The sequence below is a fragment of the Dama dama genome, chromosome 12 (assembly GCF_033118175.1).
Source record: "Dama dama isolate Ldn47 chromosome 12, ASM3311817v1, whole genome shotgun sequence".
Taxonomy (NCBI): Eukaryota; Metazoa; Chordata; class Mammalia; order Artiodactyla; family Cervidae; genus Dama; species Dama dama.
This window is the reverse complement of record NC_083692.1, coordinates 70,713,587-70,730,636: the sequence shown is the minus strand read 5'-3', so window position 1 is coordinate 70,730,636 and position 17,050 is coordinate 70,713,587. Positions and strand designations below refer to the sequence as shown.

General features: G+C 36.9%; 1 protein-coding gene across 2 annotated transcripts in view; it reads right to left on the bottom strand.

Moving 5' to 3' along the window:
• DPH6 (diphthamine biosynthesis 6) overlaps positions 1 to 16,834 on the bottom strand; it is a 188,550-nt gene extending 171,716 nt beyond the window's left edge. For both annotated transcript variants that reach the window (XM_061157627.1, XM_061157628.1), the window contains exons 1-3: positions 16,686 to 16,834; positions 12,444 to 12,538; positions 7,535 to 7,728 (exon numbers count right to left, since the gene is read on the bottom strand). In XM_061157627.1, the coding sequence (XP_061013610.1) occupies positions 7,535 to 7,728; positions 12,444 to 12,538; positions 16,686 to 16,708 (312 nt within the window). In that variant the 5' untranslated portion in view covers positions 16,709 to 16,834. The remainder of the gene's footprint in view (positions 1 to 7,534; positions 7,729 to 12,443; positions 12,539 to 16,685) is intronic.
• Positions 16,835 to 17,050: the final 216 nt, after the last annotated feature.

Below are 17,050 nucleotides of genomic sequence, written 5' to 3'. Positions count from 1 at the left end.
AGCAATTTTCCACCATAACAAGGTTTCTAAGATACATGTATCAATCTGAAAAAATGTCTGCTTAGCATTTTTATAAAATATTCTGCAGCTGGAAATTATTCCTGGTAAACTTGGTGACACTGCCAAATCAACAGGACACCCTATTTTGAAAAGTTTCACTATCATGTCCATTCTAGTTAAGCTTCTAAATGAAAAACAAAATAAAATTGCCAATGGTTTTACATCATATTTTTAAACAATATTGTGACTTCCCTTGCATTAGATAAATTATTATATAAAGAATAATCTGTTACATTTTGGACTAATTTGTTCAACAATCCTTTAAAAGACATCTATACGCCAGGAACATAGCTGGACACCAGAGATATGAAAGTGAACACACTGAAATTGTCTTTGAGGTCCTCACAGTATAGCAAGAGACAATTATATAAACAATCCGAGGAATGTACTGAGAAGTACAGTAGAGGTACAGACAAGCTGCCAAGATATAGGAATGTAAATCAGAACTGATCTCACAGAAGGATATGAAGCAAGAAGGGGTTCTTCAGGAGAACAAAGAGACAAAGGCAAAGAAAAGCATAGGCAAAAACCTTAGATATAAGAAAGCAATCTCCTGGAAACCTAATTAGTTCAATATAACTTGACCCAGAAGCTTGTGTGAGAATAGCAGGATCAGATAGGTGGGACTGCAAAGGCCTTTTCCTAAAGAGTCTTTTTTGCTAGGCTAATTTGTTTGGACTTTATCTTAAACGTGGGTATTCAAGTACTTAACGCAGATCATACATGCATGCTCAGTTACTCAGTCATGTCCAACTCTCTGAAACCTCATAGACTAGGGCCCATCAGGCTCCTCCTCCAAGGGGTTCCTTCCCACCCCAGGGATTGAACCTGCATCTCTTACGTCTCCTGCATTGGCAGGCGGATTCTTTACCTCTGCACAAATTGGGCAGCCCATTTTCACAGATCAGCTGATAACAATGTGGTACAAAGGTTGGTAGGTACACAAGGCAATACTGAAGGCAAGTGGACCAGTTAGAAGACTTGTACAGTCTAGACAAAAAACCTAGTTATGGCCAAAATGAAGTCAAAGGGTCAAATTCAGAAGTAACAGAAGTAATATCAAAAGGTCCTTGAGATCTAAGGATTGTGGTTGAGATGGGAGGGAACTGAGAGAAAGTGGAAGTCTGGTAGTGAAGCCCCCGGTTACACTCAAGTAATGGGATAAATAACAATGCTTTTAACTAAGAGGGAAATACAGAAAAGGAGCAAATTTGCACAAAAAGATAATGAGGAAGTATTGAACTTGTTGAGTTTATCATGCCTATCATGAGCAACTAAATATACAGGTCCTAGAGTATAGGCTCACTGTTGTGGCTCCAATCATCAACCTCTTTTTTTTTAAAGAAGCTAAGAAGGAACAGAAAGAGGGAGGGAGGAAGCCAAAAAAGAAGGGGTGGGGACAAAGGGAGAAAAATACTGAAAGAAGAACCATCAAGAATGGCTCTCAAGCTTGCAAGCAGTTGCAACCTATTTATTTTCAGGAAAATTGTTATTCTTTAACCCCTGTCACAGTTTAGCCTCCTATCAGCAACAGCCTGCTTTATATTTGGAGAACTACCCTTCCAACACTGGGTCTTGTTTTTCTCCCAGAACCACAGTAAATGTGGTTTCAGTAATTATGACTCAGTCTCTTGCCCCAATCCTGGCACAGGATCTAGACTTGTCACATCAAACAAAGTCATCTTCTCCCAACAACAATGGGTTCATGGATGATACAAGTCAAGCCACTGAATGACACTGAACCATAACTGTATTTTTCTTCCAGCTATTTGAGATTACCACTTTTCCTACTAAGTATGGACTTCCCAAGTGGCACATTGGTAAAGAACCCATCTGCCAATGCAGGAGACACAAGAGATGCAGGTTCAACCCCTGGGTTGGGAAGATCCCCAGAGCTGTACATGACTGACTGTGTGGGCAGGTGTGTGTGTGTGTGTGTGTGTGTGCACGTGCGCGCACACACACACACACACACACACACACACACACATATGAACTAGAAAGGATGTAACTGCAAGCCATCTTCTGACTATAGGGGTCCAAACTGAGAATAGAAGCAACAGAAGGTAAAGGCAAGAGATTAAAAACTGGTGTGTCTGTGTGTTTGCGTTCTGATTACATAGTTTGTATCTTGTTTCTAATCTACTTGAAGCTAATTTATCTTCAGGTCATTATCAGTAAATTCTCTTTTTATTTAAATCAGCTTGAACATGACTTTCTGCTCCTTGTAATCAAAAGAATCTTAACCAATATAAAGAGTAAAGTAGTAATTGATGTTTTCTAAGAATATTAAATTAAAATCCAGTTTTAAAAAATCAGTTATTCACAAGTCTATCAACAGTAAATATTCTATTGAAAAAAGAAAATTATTCATCTGTTGTTGCATTCAAATTAAAACTATCCACTAAGTAATTTAAAATCATATTTAACATAATTAATACCAATATAAAATGCCTAATGCAAAAAGGAACATGAAAGAAGAAAAGTATCAAAGATTAGAAGAGAAAGATTGAAACTGCATATTCAACTTAGGGAAGAATATTAAATGAATTTCATTAGAATGAAATTAACACACATTTCTGGATCAAGAGATTCCATTAAAATGAAAACAAAGTTATAACCTCTAAAAAACAAAGAAAACCAGGGGGGAGACATCAATGGAGTAGGGATTTCAATTAGATTCTTGAGTCAGAAAGCAGCAGCAGAAGGAACAACGACTGATAAATCAACAGAGGAAGTTGTAACCCACAGTGTGTACAGGAGAGAAGAAAGCCAAGAAAGGAATTAAACAAGGCCACACTATCCTGAGCTCCAGGTATAACAAGGATGAGGTGTGAAGCTGGAAAAACTCTAATCTCAAAAAAAGCATCTATTCAGCTTTCCCTTTGCCTTATTCTTACATATGAACAAGTAACCAAGACATTTGAGAAAAGCCTTCAACATGAAAGAGAAAAAAACATGAGAAAATAGACCCCAAAGAAAACATGAATATTTCAGAGAATGAAATGTTTAAAGACTCTAATCTGTATTTTAAGATGGATATAAAGATGTTATTAATACATCTATAGAAGGAAAAAGAGGTTGTTATTAAAAAGGAACAATCAATAAACAAGTAAAGTTCCTGATTGCTATAATAAAAAGAAAATTTCAACAAGAAAGTAGGGTGTTTAAAAGGGAAACCTCACAGAATGTACAACAAAAAAATATAGAGATGGAAGATACAGGAGTAGAGACAATAGACATGAAAATTCAAACTGGGAGGTCTAAAGTGTGATCAATTAGAGTACCAGCAAAAGAGAATAAAGAAGGTCAAAGGGAGTCAATTGTCAACTAACGGGAGGACATGCAGAGCCAACCTAACACTGCAATTCTGCTGGCTCTGCCATTTGTGTACGTCAGATTAGACAGCAGGTTCTCCTCTTTCTCTATCAAAAAAAGAAAGCAGTAGCAGTTTTAGGTCTCATATCCACATACTGCTCTGCACAGGAGAAAGACCTTATCTTTTGCCAACAATCTATCACTTAGGTTTCATCCTATGTGGTACAATGCAGATTAATAAAACCAACCCAACTAATGGCTACGGCCAGGATGCCATGCTGTGACTGGCTTTCACCTGGATTAATGCCATCCCTAAACAATCATTGGGAGAAAGAGGAAAGAGGTATGCTGCTACTCAATAGAAAACTGTAGAAAGGATACAGGGGAAGCCACTTTCAAATGTCCAGTATGCTGCTGTGACATTTCATTACATCAAACATAAAGACACAATCATAAAAGACAACAGAGAAGAAAAACGAGTCGGCTAAAAAAGGAACAAATATCACATTAGCATGAAACTTCTCATCGCAAAATGCTAGAGGACCATGGAGCAGTGCCTTTAATGATTTGAGGAAAAGTGACATTCATCCTAAAATATTAAATTTAATGGACAAACTAATCAAATACAAGGATAGAATAAGAGCATTTGCAAACTGCAAGGACTTGAAAGGAAACTGCAATTTCCTTCTCTAAGGCAATCTCTTAATGATGGATTCCATTGAAATTAGGGAATTAACCAAGAAAGAGGACAATATCAGATCCTGTAAGAAGTAGCTCCAGTTGAGAAAGAAAGAATACGTGATCCTTAAATATATTCTCTATAGAGTTATGGTATTTAGACATATCATGCAGGAACTATTGTATTGTTTTATGTGACTTAAAAGAAAACACCCACAGAATTTGAAAATTACTATATTTTTAGAGAATAATACAAGTTATCTATATGACAAACTAACCCAGATGAGAATCAAATGATATTTTAATATTAAATAAATTTTAAGGAACAAAAGACTAGCTATATGAAAGTCAGATATTTTGCAAACAGCTTGAGATATATATATATATATATATATATATACACACACACCTGTCATAATCACCTGACAATCCATAAGGCATAAAGGCTTATTCCACTTCTATTAGCTTTCATGACTTCTACAAAATATTGACAGTTAGGAAACCTTTAATTCTGCAAATTCTCCCAAGTCTTTCCTACTTCCTTTAAGCAATTAGTCAATTAAACTCTGTAAAAAACAAACATCTCCTATTCAAATATTAGCTCTAATATCTAGGGGCAAAAAGAGTTAACAAAGACAAAAGTCTGACATACATATGAAAGTCACAAAACTACAACCTGTTATAAATAAATGTTTAAAATGAAAATGAATCTAAATGCTTTCAATTCATTAATATTCAAAGGATTAAAAAAATGCAATTCTACCTTTTTCTTAGAACAAGTGAAGACGAACTTGAAGAATTATAGCTCTTCTCAACTCGTTTTTTCCCATAATTACTCAATTATTCATTAGAATATGTAAGACCTCTATTGGAATCTTTGCACCAGTGTTTCATAAATGGATTTAACTATAAAAGCCTGGTTATACAATCTCTTCCATAAAATCAGTATATTTCTGATATTTATGTCCTTAAAATATCCTATAGTAAAATTAATATTTTTGCACAGGAAAAGAAGGAACTATTTAGTCCCAGACAACTTGATAACATCTCTTTCAGGTATAGTTATAATTATCATGTATGAACTTCCAAAGCAGAAGTTGTCAAGATTTAACATTAGCATTAATTTATGTCATAACTGACGGTTACTATAAAGATAATGGCAAAGCATCCATTTCAACAAAGACAGAATGTATCAAAAGGGAAATTTCTTCTTAATTACTACTAATCAGCCCATTTTTAATTAAATTGATTAGTAATTTATTATCTTTCCCTTTCTCGGAAGGGTGTTATTATCACAGTTTCTCCAAAGTTATCAGTTATCAGTGGTTTTTAAGCAACCTAATTACCCGTAGTATTGAGTCCTACCATTTTGTAATGTTGGTTTATGCTACAAACTTAATACCTAGTTTCTTTGTACCATAAGGAAGAATTTTGAGAATGAAGAATTTGTGCTCAGTATTTCACACCTCAAAGTGAACGTTGTCAAAGTCTTAGTCGTCCACATGGAGAGAAGTGAAATTTCTTTTATGCCTTCTCTGTTGTTTGATAGGACTTTCCAGTTGGTTCAGTGGTAAGAAATCCACCTGCCAACACAGGAGACACAGGAGACGTAGGTTTGATCCCTGGGTTGGGAAGATCCCTTGGAAGAGGAAATGGCAACCCACTCCAGTATTCTTGCCTGGAAAACTGCATAGACAGAGGAGCCTGGGGGGCTACAGTCCATAGGGTCGCAAAGAATTAGACATGATGATAATCAAAATAGTTGTTATTAGCATGAATATTCCCAGAAGGAAGAAATCAGGTCCCTGTGATTTCCTTTGAAAAGTATTTACCTCTTATGCTACCCATATCCAAACAGTAATTTTTTTTTCTAAATAGTAAATTATAGAACCATTCTTTCCCTATCAGTTTTGTTTTTTAAAGCGTAAATAAAAATAAGAGTGTTCTGTGTTGGAGAAGACTTGAGAGTCCCTTGGACTGCAAGGAGATCAAACCAGTCAACCCTAAAGGAAATCAGTCTTGAATATTCATTGGAAGGACTAATGCTGAAGCTGAAGTTTCAATATTTTGGCCACCTGATACAAAGAACGGACTCACTGGAAAAGACTCTAATGCTGGGAAAGATTGAAGGCAGGAGGAGAAGGGAATGACTGAGGATGAGATGGTTGGATGGCATCACCGACTCAATGGCCATGAGTTTGAGCAAGCTCCGGGAGCTAGTGATGGACATATGGAAGTCTGGCGTGTTCCAGTCTCTGGGGTCACAAAGAGTCAGACACCACTGAGCAACTAAACTGAACTGAACTGATGTAGAAAATAAGAGATATTTTCAAAGTGAAAAGAATTGAAGAGTTTCATATATTTTTAAAATCGAAATTCTTAATTAATATTAGGCTTTGATCAGCATCAAATCTGAAGTATATCACTAAAGTAGCTACTTGGGATTAGCAAATTTTTTCATGACACGGGTTCATAACAGCTTCTGAAAAGCTAAACTTTTCTAAAGAATGAGAAAATAAAATGCAATGTCCCTTGGTATAAGAAGGGATAGAAATTTTCTTTCCTTTGTAAAAAAATATTAAGACATCAAGGAAATATTTGGTTTAAATTATCTATTTCACTAGCTACACCTTATATGAATTGCCTGTAGTTGACTGGATAAAATTCATATTTAAGAGTACTGAACTGTATTTAAATAGTTGACTATAATAAGAATAAAAAGATGACTGCTTAATATAAAAGGATATCTATTAACATTTACTAAGTATAGTGCCTATTAGATAGATGAGTCCCATATACTTTCTCCCTCAGTTTTCCATGTAGAGAAATTAAGAATGAATGCACAATTGCTGCAAACTCTTATATACAGAAACTTTAGTATTTAATTTATAAACCTCTTTCACTAACTTAAAGTAAGGCTCAGTCTCTCTTTCTTTCTTTAGGTCTATTTAAATTTCACCAAAGCAGAAAGGTCTTTCTGGACTACTCACTGCCACCACTCATCATTACCTTGACTCTGCTTCATCTTTCTTCACAGTACTCTTCACCACCACGCATATAATTTATGTGTTTGTTTATTGGCCTGTCTCCTACAGAGAAGTAAGCTCCAACAAAACAAGACTTTTTCTGTCTGTTCATTGTCCTATCCCCGGTGCCTAGAACTACATATAACAAGGCATTCAAAAAAATATTTGCTAAAAACATGATTGAAAGTTCATCAGCTCCAAAATCCTAAGGAAAACTTGGGTAAGTATCATTTGACAATTATCGGTGCTAGACTATATCAAAAATTCTATCTTTAAATAATATTTAATATAAAGGCATAGTAATAGTTTTCTAACTGAAAAGACAAAATGGCTTTTCAAAGAATAGTTGGGCTGCTTAGAGTTGTAAAATATTTGTTATTAAATAATTCAGTAAATATAATTTACTAAATTACACACTAAAGTCAGTAAATGTAATTAGTTGCTCTGCATACCTTAACAAGTTTCAAAAGCTCATAGAGATCTTCAACCTCATCACCTTCACATTTGGTGTACACTGGTCCCGTATCCATGCTCTTTCCCCTTATGGTACGGCGATAGAGGGGAAGAGCCATTGCTTCTGCATACAAATCAATGGCATGATGACCCACTGTCTGATACATGTAGCTATCCAGTTCATCTGACCCCACTGCAACAAATAAAAGGAAATAATCAAACAGAATGAAAGACAGTGGATTTGAAAGTCCACCTGAGTTTCATTGCCTATAGAGCAGTCAACACAATTTGATTCCGAAATTATCAATAAGAACAAAAATATTCAAAACAGATAAGTCACATGAAACTTTTTAGTGATACAAATGAACTTAGAAATATACTGGAATAGGCTTTTTGATTTCTTTACTCTATTTTTTAGAAAAAAGAATCATGAATATACATAAAGATTATTTGCAAAGATATTCATCACAGCATTTTTTATAATATCAATAGATTAAAATTATAGTATATTCACATAATACTATGCAGCTATTAATATAATTTTGAAGAAGAGTATTTTCTAAAGTATGTTCTGCAGAATAGAAATCCCATGAGATATTATTAGGTACTGGATGAAAAAATAAAGGATTCTGTGGGCAAATGAATTTATATAAAAAATGAGGATAAACCAGATTAAATAGGTGTTTTAACTGCAATTCTTCTTAGGCTAAGCAGCTTTAAGATGCTCTAACAAGGCGAGAGAGTGTGAATTATCTCTCAAATTTATCTATATAACACTTACATTTTCGTAGGGTATTTGCATTGCAAAGACAATATCTAGAAATGCTGTGGTAGAACAATAATGACAAGGAAGGTGTTAAAAAATATTTTTAAGCTTTTAAAAAGTTACAAAACAATGTTTGACACATATGTGTGTATCTGTGTGTATACAGGTATATATGCATATATGCCAAGCAGATCTAGGCTTTCCACTGAATGTGAAAGAATTCTATCAAAAGGCATGAACAATTATATTGTAAGGGCCTTCAATAATCAAAATTGCCACCTTATGCTATCAGATTTTGGCTCACACAACAGATTGGCTTCCACGTACTCATACTATTATTATAAATCTGTCTGGTCCTGGTTTCAGTAGGAAGGAGAGATATAGCCAAAGTAACCTAAAAATCTCTTAGATTACTTTCATCTCAAATTTAAACCAGATCTTTAAATGTATTAGCTTTAAAGACAATTAATACAATCGAATTAATATATTTAAATAACTTTGAATTTCTCAGCCAGAAACTTCCTGATGTTAGCAAAATAATTACATTTTACTGAATTCAAAAACCTAGACGACAATTTTCCTTTAAGGCTCCATTTAGTCCCAACCACAATGTAATTTTTATTAATGGAAGCTAGATAACAACAATAGTATGAGATCAAATAAAACCAAAAGGCTCCACTGTTGCCTGAAGCACCTCAATTAACATGCCACAAACATTCCTACTACAAATTTAAAGAGATAGCTTTGTGAATTTTATGCCAAGTTCACATTTATCCCCATTATGGGGATAAACTCTTTTCCAGACTACCCACTGAAAACTCAGTGCTATGATTTAGTTTAACCAACTTTATACCTGAGTTATCTCTACCAGTCATTCCTCGTTAAGATTCCTTTTACATGTTTAGGGGGAGAAAAAAAGCCAGTCAATGAATCATTCAATAATCACCAACATCCTGTTGATTTTGAATCAAGATTAGCTAAACCCTCCATCTACCAACCCACAGTCATCTATTCTCTTCCATTACAATGAGAGTGCAGCTGATTTCCTCCAGCTTTTAGTTTGTAATATTCCAATTCCATTTACTACTAAATCCTTTCTCACTTACAATATTCTAGGGTTTCCCTGGTGGCTCAGCTGGTAAAGAATCCGCCTGCAATGCAGGAAAACCGGGTTTGATCCCTGGGTTGGGATGATCCCTTGGAGAAGGGAATGGCAACCTCCAGTATTCTTGCCTGGAGAGTCCCATGGACAGAGGAGCCTTCCACTAAGAGGCATAATTTAAAGACATACTTTGCTTGTCATCTTACCCACCCTGCTAGTGAATCTTAAGCACAAGAAAGATTATAATGATGATTCAAAGCAGGATTTTTCAACTTGATAGTGGTTCAAAAGCAATACACATTAAATAAAAATTGTACTTCAAATTTTGAATTGTTATCTTTTCCCAGACTAGTGATACATGGTCCATACTCTCTGTGATACTGGGCAGCAGTAGATAGCCACAGCTCCCAGGCAACAATATGATCAAGACAGTAAACAACTGATACACTTAAGAACCATTCTGTACCCATACAACCATTCTGTTTTTCACTTCCACACACTACAGAATTCGATAAACTACATAAGATATTCAACACTTTATTATAAAAGAAACTTTATGTTAGATGATTTTGCCTTACTGTAGGCTAATGTAAGTGTTCTAAGCAGAGTTAAGGTAGGCTAGGCTAAGTTATCATGATCAGTAGGTTGGGTGTATTAAATGAATTTTCGACAGGATATTTTCAACTAATGTATTTCAACCTAACCACACTGTAAGTCAAAATCTGTACATCAGTGATTCAGTAGAAGGGAACTACAACTATTCATGTAGAAAAGTTGAAGACAAGATAAAAACTCCACGGAGTCAAATTATATCACACATGTATTATATAAACAATCTTCTTTTTAAATACCAACACCTCTAAAGATAGAAAGCTTAAAAAATTACTTGCCTGACTGGCCACAAAAGATAAGAAAATTCTTTCCTTAAGTAACAGAATACAACCCACAAGGAAATTCTGCTGCTTCTTTTATAATACAGAAGTTGTAGTATAGTTCCCACTCACCCTTAAAAGAATTTTCTCTTCATTATTTAAAGTCAGAAAGAGGAGGTCACTTTCTAAAGATACCAATTTGAAAATGCTATTATTATTAATCATCAGAAACCCATACAATATCCAAAGTATATGTTTACACCTGACCCTCCACAGGACCTTCACAGGACCTGTTCTACTTCCTCCTATAAAATACTTCTAATCTCTATATTCCCACTTCACTTCAAGCATTACTTGGCTCTTAATCAGAGAAGGAAAGAAAACTCAGATAACTGCTTGCCCTTGCAGGGTTAATTCTAGTTAGTTCATTATTCATCTGTTAATCAATAAACCTTGAGTGAATGCCTACCAGGCGCACAGAGTTGTCCCAAGTACTGAGGAACAATTAAAGGAATATAGAAGATATGACCTCTCCTCTCAAGAAGTTTAAAAACAATCTATTTGGGCATTAAAAAAATAAATAGAAAACAACTGTAAAATGATATACAAATAAAAATTCAATATGCCAGCAGCACTGAAGAAGGAAAGAAGGAAGGAAGAAGAATATCTAGTGCAAGATTCAGATTTAACTGGCTTCACTGATAGCTCAGATGGTAAAAAATCTGCCCGCAACCCAGGTTCAATCCCTGGGTCAGGAAGATCCTCTGGAGAAGAGAATGGCTACCCACCCCAGTATTCTTGCCTGGAGAATTCCATGGACAGAGGAGCCTGGTGGACTACAATCCATAGGATTGCAAAGAGTCAGACTTAACTAAATGACTAACACTCACTTTTACTCACTCAGATTAAACTAAATTTATTGAGGACCTACTTCATGCCAGGAATTATTAGTGTTTTTGCATATAATACTAATTTAATTAATCCTAAAATAATAGTAGAGTAAAAGCATGGAATCTTAAAAGAAGCTGAGTAAAGGGGACGATAAAAAGATCTTAGTAGAAAAGCAGTAATCGAGTTAGACAAGTTTAATCTCCCTCTATTACATTTCAACAGTTAATATCTATGGTTGCATGGGTATAATAAAAGAGTATAAAAAGCAAATCAATGAATATTTTTCTTTTATTTAAAAGTCTGATGGGAAAAAAATATATAATTATGTGAGGTGATGGATGTAAAGTAAACTTGTTGTGCATATATGTATATATTATATACATCTATATAAAATCACTGTTATACACATAAAATGAATACAGTATTATATATCAATTATATCTCAATTTAAAAAAAAGATTTTGTTGGTTAAACTGTGTCACTCCCAAATTCTTGGAGTAAAGTCCTAACATCTAATACCTCAAAATGTTACCTTGTTTGGGAATAGAGTCATTGAAGATGTAATTGGTTAAAATGAAGTCATTAGAGTGAGCCCTTCACCAAATATGACTGGTGTCCATATTAAAAGAGGAAATTTGGATACCAACATGGACACAGAGAAAAAAAAAACATCTAAATGGAGAAATTTCATTGGAGAAAAGCTGAAAAAAGTATCTAAAATAAGGTCTGTGGATTATTTGCAGATGTCCTTATTACCATAGATGAATAAAAAGTGGACATGTATTGTTCAATGGTTTTCTCAAGTATCACACATTTAGTTTACATCTAAGATGGCTAAACTGAATGCTTTTAATATCAAAGTGTATGTATTATCATTTATTCACATATGTCTTACTTTCCAAGTTCCAAAGAGTTGTATGTTATTTACCCCTACATTGCCAACAACACTTGGAAAAGTGTTGTAGTGGAACAACAGTGCACTCTGAAGTAAGAGGATTCAAGTGTCAGTCCTACAAGTTTGTATTAGCTATTTTACCTTGGACAAAATTATAAAATTCAAAGCTTCAGTATCTTTACCTAGGAGTAACTTTCTAGGAGTTCTTAGGAGGATTAAAGATTACATAATTGAAAACATTTAGCACAGAATGTAGCATCTAAACAGTGCTAAAGATATAAGAGTTCCCATTAATTGTTTGCATATTGTGTATAAGACAATGCAATTATGAGGCTGGAATTTCAGTCATTTAGAGAACTTTCCAATATATGTACACACTTACCTTGGTTTTCCGCAGGTCTTAGATTTGCTAAAGCAACAATCTGATGCCCAGCAGCAACGCACTGCATCATATTGTAACAGCTGTCCTTCCCACCACTAAAAAAATAAATAGATAAGGAGACAAATAAATATCAGGTTACTGACTGTTATTTAACATAGTCTCATTATACATCAAAATAGAACACATTATTTTTTTCAGTTTTTCAGAATATTCGAGGGGCTTATTTTGCAGTAGAATGTGTAATTTCCACAGCATATGCAACTCATCAAAGGAATCAGAATATCTCAAGTTGCTACTCGCAAGGGCTTATGAAATTACATGCCATCATAACAAAGATTATGCTAAAATGGTAACTCTTTGGTTTTTGATAGTGGTTTTGCTTTAATACATAAAGTGTTTTGCAAATAAAAAATGATTTAATTCTACATTCCAGTTAAACACATTATATATACTTCTCAGATGAAATTTTCTATGAAAAAGTATAAAAAGTACCTGTTCTTTCCCACTTTGAGAATGCTAATGATGGTCACCAGCACCAATTAAAGGATCAAATTAAAGATCTGAGATCCAGTCAAATGACAAAGTTTGACAAACTTGGTGGGTTCAAATTCTGTAGAGGTTGAAATCTAAAAGCTGAATTACCCTGATAAAGTTAAACATCAGTACTATAAGTACTTCAGCTTTCAACCATCACCACATTCGATGGCAGGATAAGGCCTGAGGAACTTCTAAATTCTGGTACCAAATGTATCTAAGGCAAATCACTTACTCAAGACCAGTGTTAGTTCATCTTTAACAAGGTTGAATTGCAACCAATAAACTATTTTGGTTAAATACTCTACTGCTCCTCTCTATGCATGTTTCTTCTTTTTTAAAAATCATTGTCTCCTTCCCTTTGTTTTATTCCTGTTTCTTTTCATTCTAATCTTTGCTTAAAATCTGCAAATGTACCCCCAGACAATGTTTAGACCTACTCATAAGCAAAGAAACTAAGAGACTGATTATCCTAGAAGCCGGCCCTTTTGCTTTTTTAGTTCCCAGCACTTGTCAGCCTCTACTACATTCTGAGGGCTTCCCTGATAGCTCAGTTGGTAAACAATTGGCCTGCAACGTGGGAGACCCTGATTTGATTCCTAGGTTGGGAAGATTCCCTGGAGAAGGGAACTGCTACCCACTCCAGTATTGTGGCTTAGAGAACTCCATGGACTGTATAGTCCATGGTGTCGCAAAGAGTCAGACATGACTGAGAGACTTTCCCTTTCACCACATTCTGAGGGCTTCCAAGGTAGCACAGTGGTAAAGAATCCCCTGCTAATGAAGGAGACTCTGTTTGATCTCTGGGTCAGGAAGATCCACTGGAGAAGGAAATGGCAATCCATTCCAGTATTCTTGCCTGGGAAACCCCATGGACATAGAGGCCTGGTGGGTTAAGTCAATGGGGTTGCAGAAGAGTCAGACATGTCTTAGCAACTAAACGACAATAACCATATTCTGATCAGTAACAACAGTTATTCCAGAACTTCTCAAGGGGAGGGAAATTGCAAAGGGCAAAGTGAAGTTACATATCACACTCTTATCCCTCAGATTCTGATATTCCCATAAGTATATCTTGCACAACTTCTCCTATTGAACCTGGTTGTTTGATTTCTGCAGGATGTAATGATCTAATTCTTTAGAATATTTAGAATATTAAAGACTAAAGGGTATATATCCTAAATCAGAACTTGGCCTTTTATTTTAAAATATGCTAAGATCTCAAATATGATTTTAAAATAGTATTTCCCAAACTGTGCCCTGTGGGTAGCCATTCCCTTCTCCAGGGGATCTTCCCAACCCAAGTATCAAACCCAGGTCTCCCGCATTGCAGGTGGATTCTTTACCAGGTGAGCCACCAGGGAAGCCCAAGAATACTGGAGTGGGTAGCATATCCCTTCTTCAGAGGATCTTCCCGACCCAGGGATCGAATCCAGATCTCCTGCATTGAGGGCAGATTCTTTACCAGCTGAGATACATGGGAAGCCCCCTGTGGGACAACAGTGTCCAACAAATGCTCTAAGAACATAAGCTTTTCGAGGTCAAATTAAGTTTGGAAAAGGCTGAGTCCCTTACTCACTTCTTAGAACATCACAGAATACATAACATATGTTAGGGGAGACATCCTACAGAAGATCAGAAGTTTATTTCCCAATTCTGGAATACTAAGCTAAGTTACTCATTGTGCTTGGGTCTATATGCTTTGTTATAAAATTAGAGAATGGCCTAACTAATCCTCAAGGTGCCATTCAACTGTAAAATTAAATGACGCAATCTTTTATGTATTAGGAAAATAATGTTCTTCACGGTCTAAAGATATGTAAGAATATTGGTTTCACTTATTCCCTAGAATGCACACACATATCTCATCTCTTAGTGCACCCACATACACACACTAAACATACTTATTACAAGTAGATTCATAGTATTAAATTAAAATCCAAATACATTCAAGTGTATGTGCATACAAATGTATATCTGTATTATGTATGCATTCACATTCATATTGGAGAAGGAAATGGGAACTCACTCCGGTACTCTTGCCTGGAAAATCCCACGGACATAGGAGCCTGGTAGGCTACAGTCCATGGGGTGGCAAAGAGTCAGACACAACTGGGCGACTTCACTTCACTCACTTCACTCACTTCATACTTTATCACTGAAGGAAATGGCAACCCACTCCAGTATCCTTGTCTGGAGAATCCCATGGACAGAGGAGCCTGGCGGGCCATGGTCCATTGGGTTGCAGAGAGTTGGACACAGCTGAAGTGACTAAGCACGCATGCACGCACATTCATATGTACATATTATATTCTGTACTGCAACTTAGAGCATATCTTCCAACATTTATATAGATCTTACATTTTAGCAACAATTTTCAAACACTGCTTCTTTAAAAAAGTAATTAGTTTTATTATAAAAGTAAACTATGTACACTATATTTAGTGTAATAAATTATACCAATTTTCTTCTCTCTTTCCCTCCAACATTTCTGAGACTAGTTAAATGTCTTACTTGAATGGTTAAACTTTTGGTTAACTGCATGTGGATGTGAATTACTCATTTCCTGGACTGCTTTTTATTCTTACTGATCTATATCAACTGAAGCTCATTCATAATACTGAAAGCTTAATCATTCAGTTTACAGAAGAAATTCACTGTATAAAAATAATTATTTTGGCACTATAGTCTAGTATCTTAACAATGGCACTGAAGTAAAAGATGTTATATCAAGAGTTCTAAGCGGGTCACACTGTTTTCAGCCAGTATTAGTTTCCTAAGGCACTGAACAAAGATTTTCATGAAATCTTCCAGGTTGCATGGCTGCATGCAACTCACTCTACATCGATTCAATTCTCATCAAACAAACGTTCAAGCAGTTTAAATTCCCTTTTGCATGTTGTTATTTTGTTTCCTTTTGTTTCAGTTCACAGAACTAGTATGGAGCCATTTAAACTGACCAGCCTTTGGTCGTCAAAGACACCTAAACATGATGGGTTACTATAGATTTCAAACTCTTTTTGGAATGTGGAGTATGTTACCATAAAGTCACTTTTCTAAACGCAATGAGTCTCCAAAGCAATGGCAGCTGGATCTAGGATAAAACAGGATGATTCCATCTCTATGCTTGACACCAGGCTAAAGCACATCCTCGTCAGAAGCAGTCCTGTCACTACTGGGACGCAGAAGAGGGAGAGGTGGTCTTTTGTGAGAGGGGGCGGGGCTGGTAGCAACCTCGGGAATAAGGCTGAGCCGGAGGACCCGCAGAAAGATAGGATCCTGAGAAGAAAACGAAGAGAAAAGGGTAGGGGACACTAAGTGGCGTCAAGTACTGCCTCTCAAACGCCACGGCCCATTACAGCTTTTGAGACTCCGACCCAGATCCGGTTCAGACTAACTAAACGCTCTGGCGGTGAGTCCCAGGCATCAGTAGTTTAAAACGTAAATCCAATCTGAACCCAAGTCTGAAGCCCACACGACCGGGAGGCGGCGAGGGGCAGAAAGGAGGAGTACCAGCCCAGGGCCTGGGACCCAGCAGGGTGTAGCCCGAAGGCTCCGCCTCTTCCTGCGGCCAGGAGGAGCCGCCGAGCCCGCGACGAGCGGCTCCTGCACGGACACCGCCCGATCGGCGGCGGCGGCGCCGCCCGGTCAGTCGGAAAGGACTAGAGGCTGACAGGGAAGAGGAAGGCAGCGCGGACGCCGCGTTACCTGATCAGAGCTGCGACCCTCATGCTGGGCGCAGTGCGCGTGCGTGCCGCGAGCGCGGGAGGGAGCCGGGAAGTCGCCGCCGTTGCCGTCGCCCCCGCCGTGACGTGCCCGGGGCCTCAAGCGCCTGTTCGCCCCGCCGCCTGTCAGCAACCCGCGCTGCAGCCCGTGCGGCGGCCAGAGGGATACCTGGGCGCTGAGCACGCGTCGCTTGGCGCCTAGTCCGTGAGTCACGGATGTCGCGTCCCCGGAAAAGAACGCTGTTTAGGCGCAGCCTAACCACCTAAGTGAGGGCACTGAAGCTGCCTGGGAAGGGCAAGGCCCGCATCGCAGAGCTGGGCTCGGGGGCACTGGATTTGTTTGGGTAG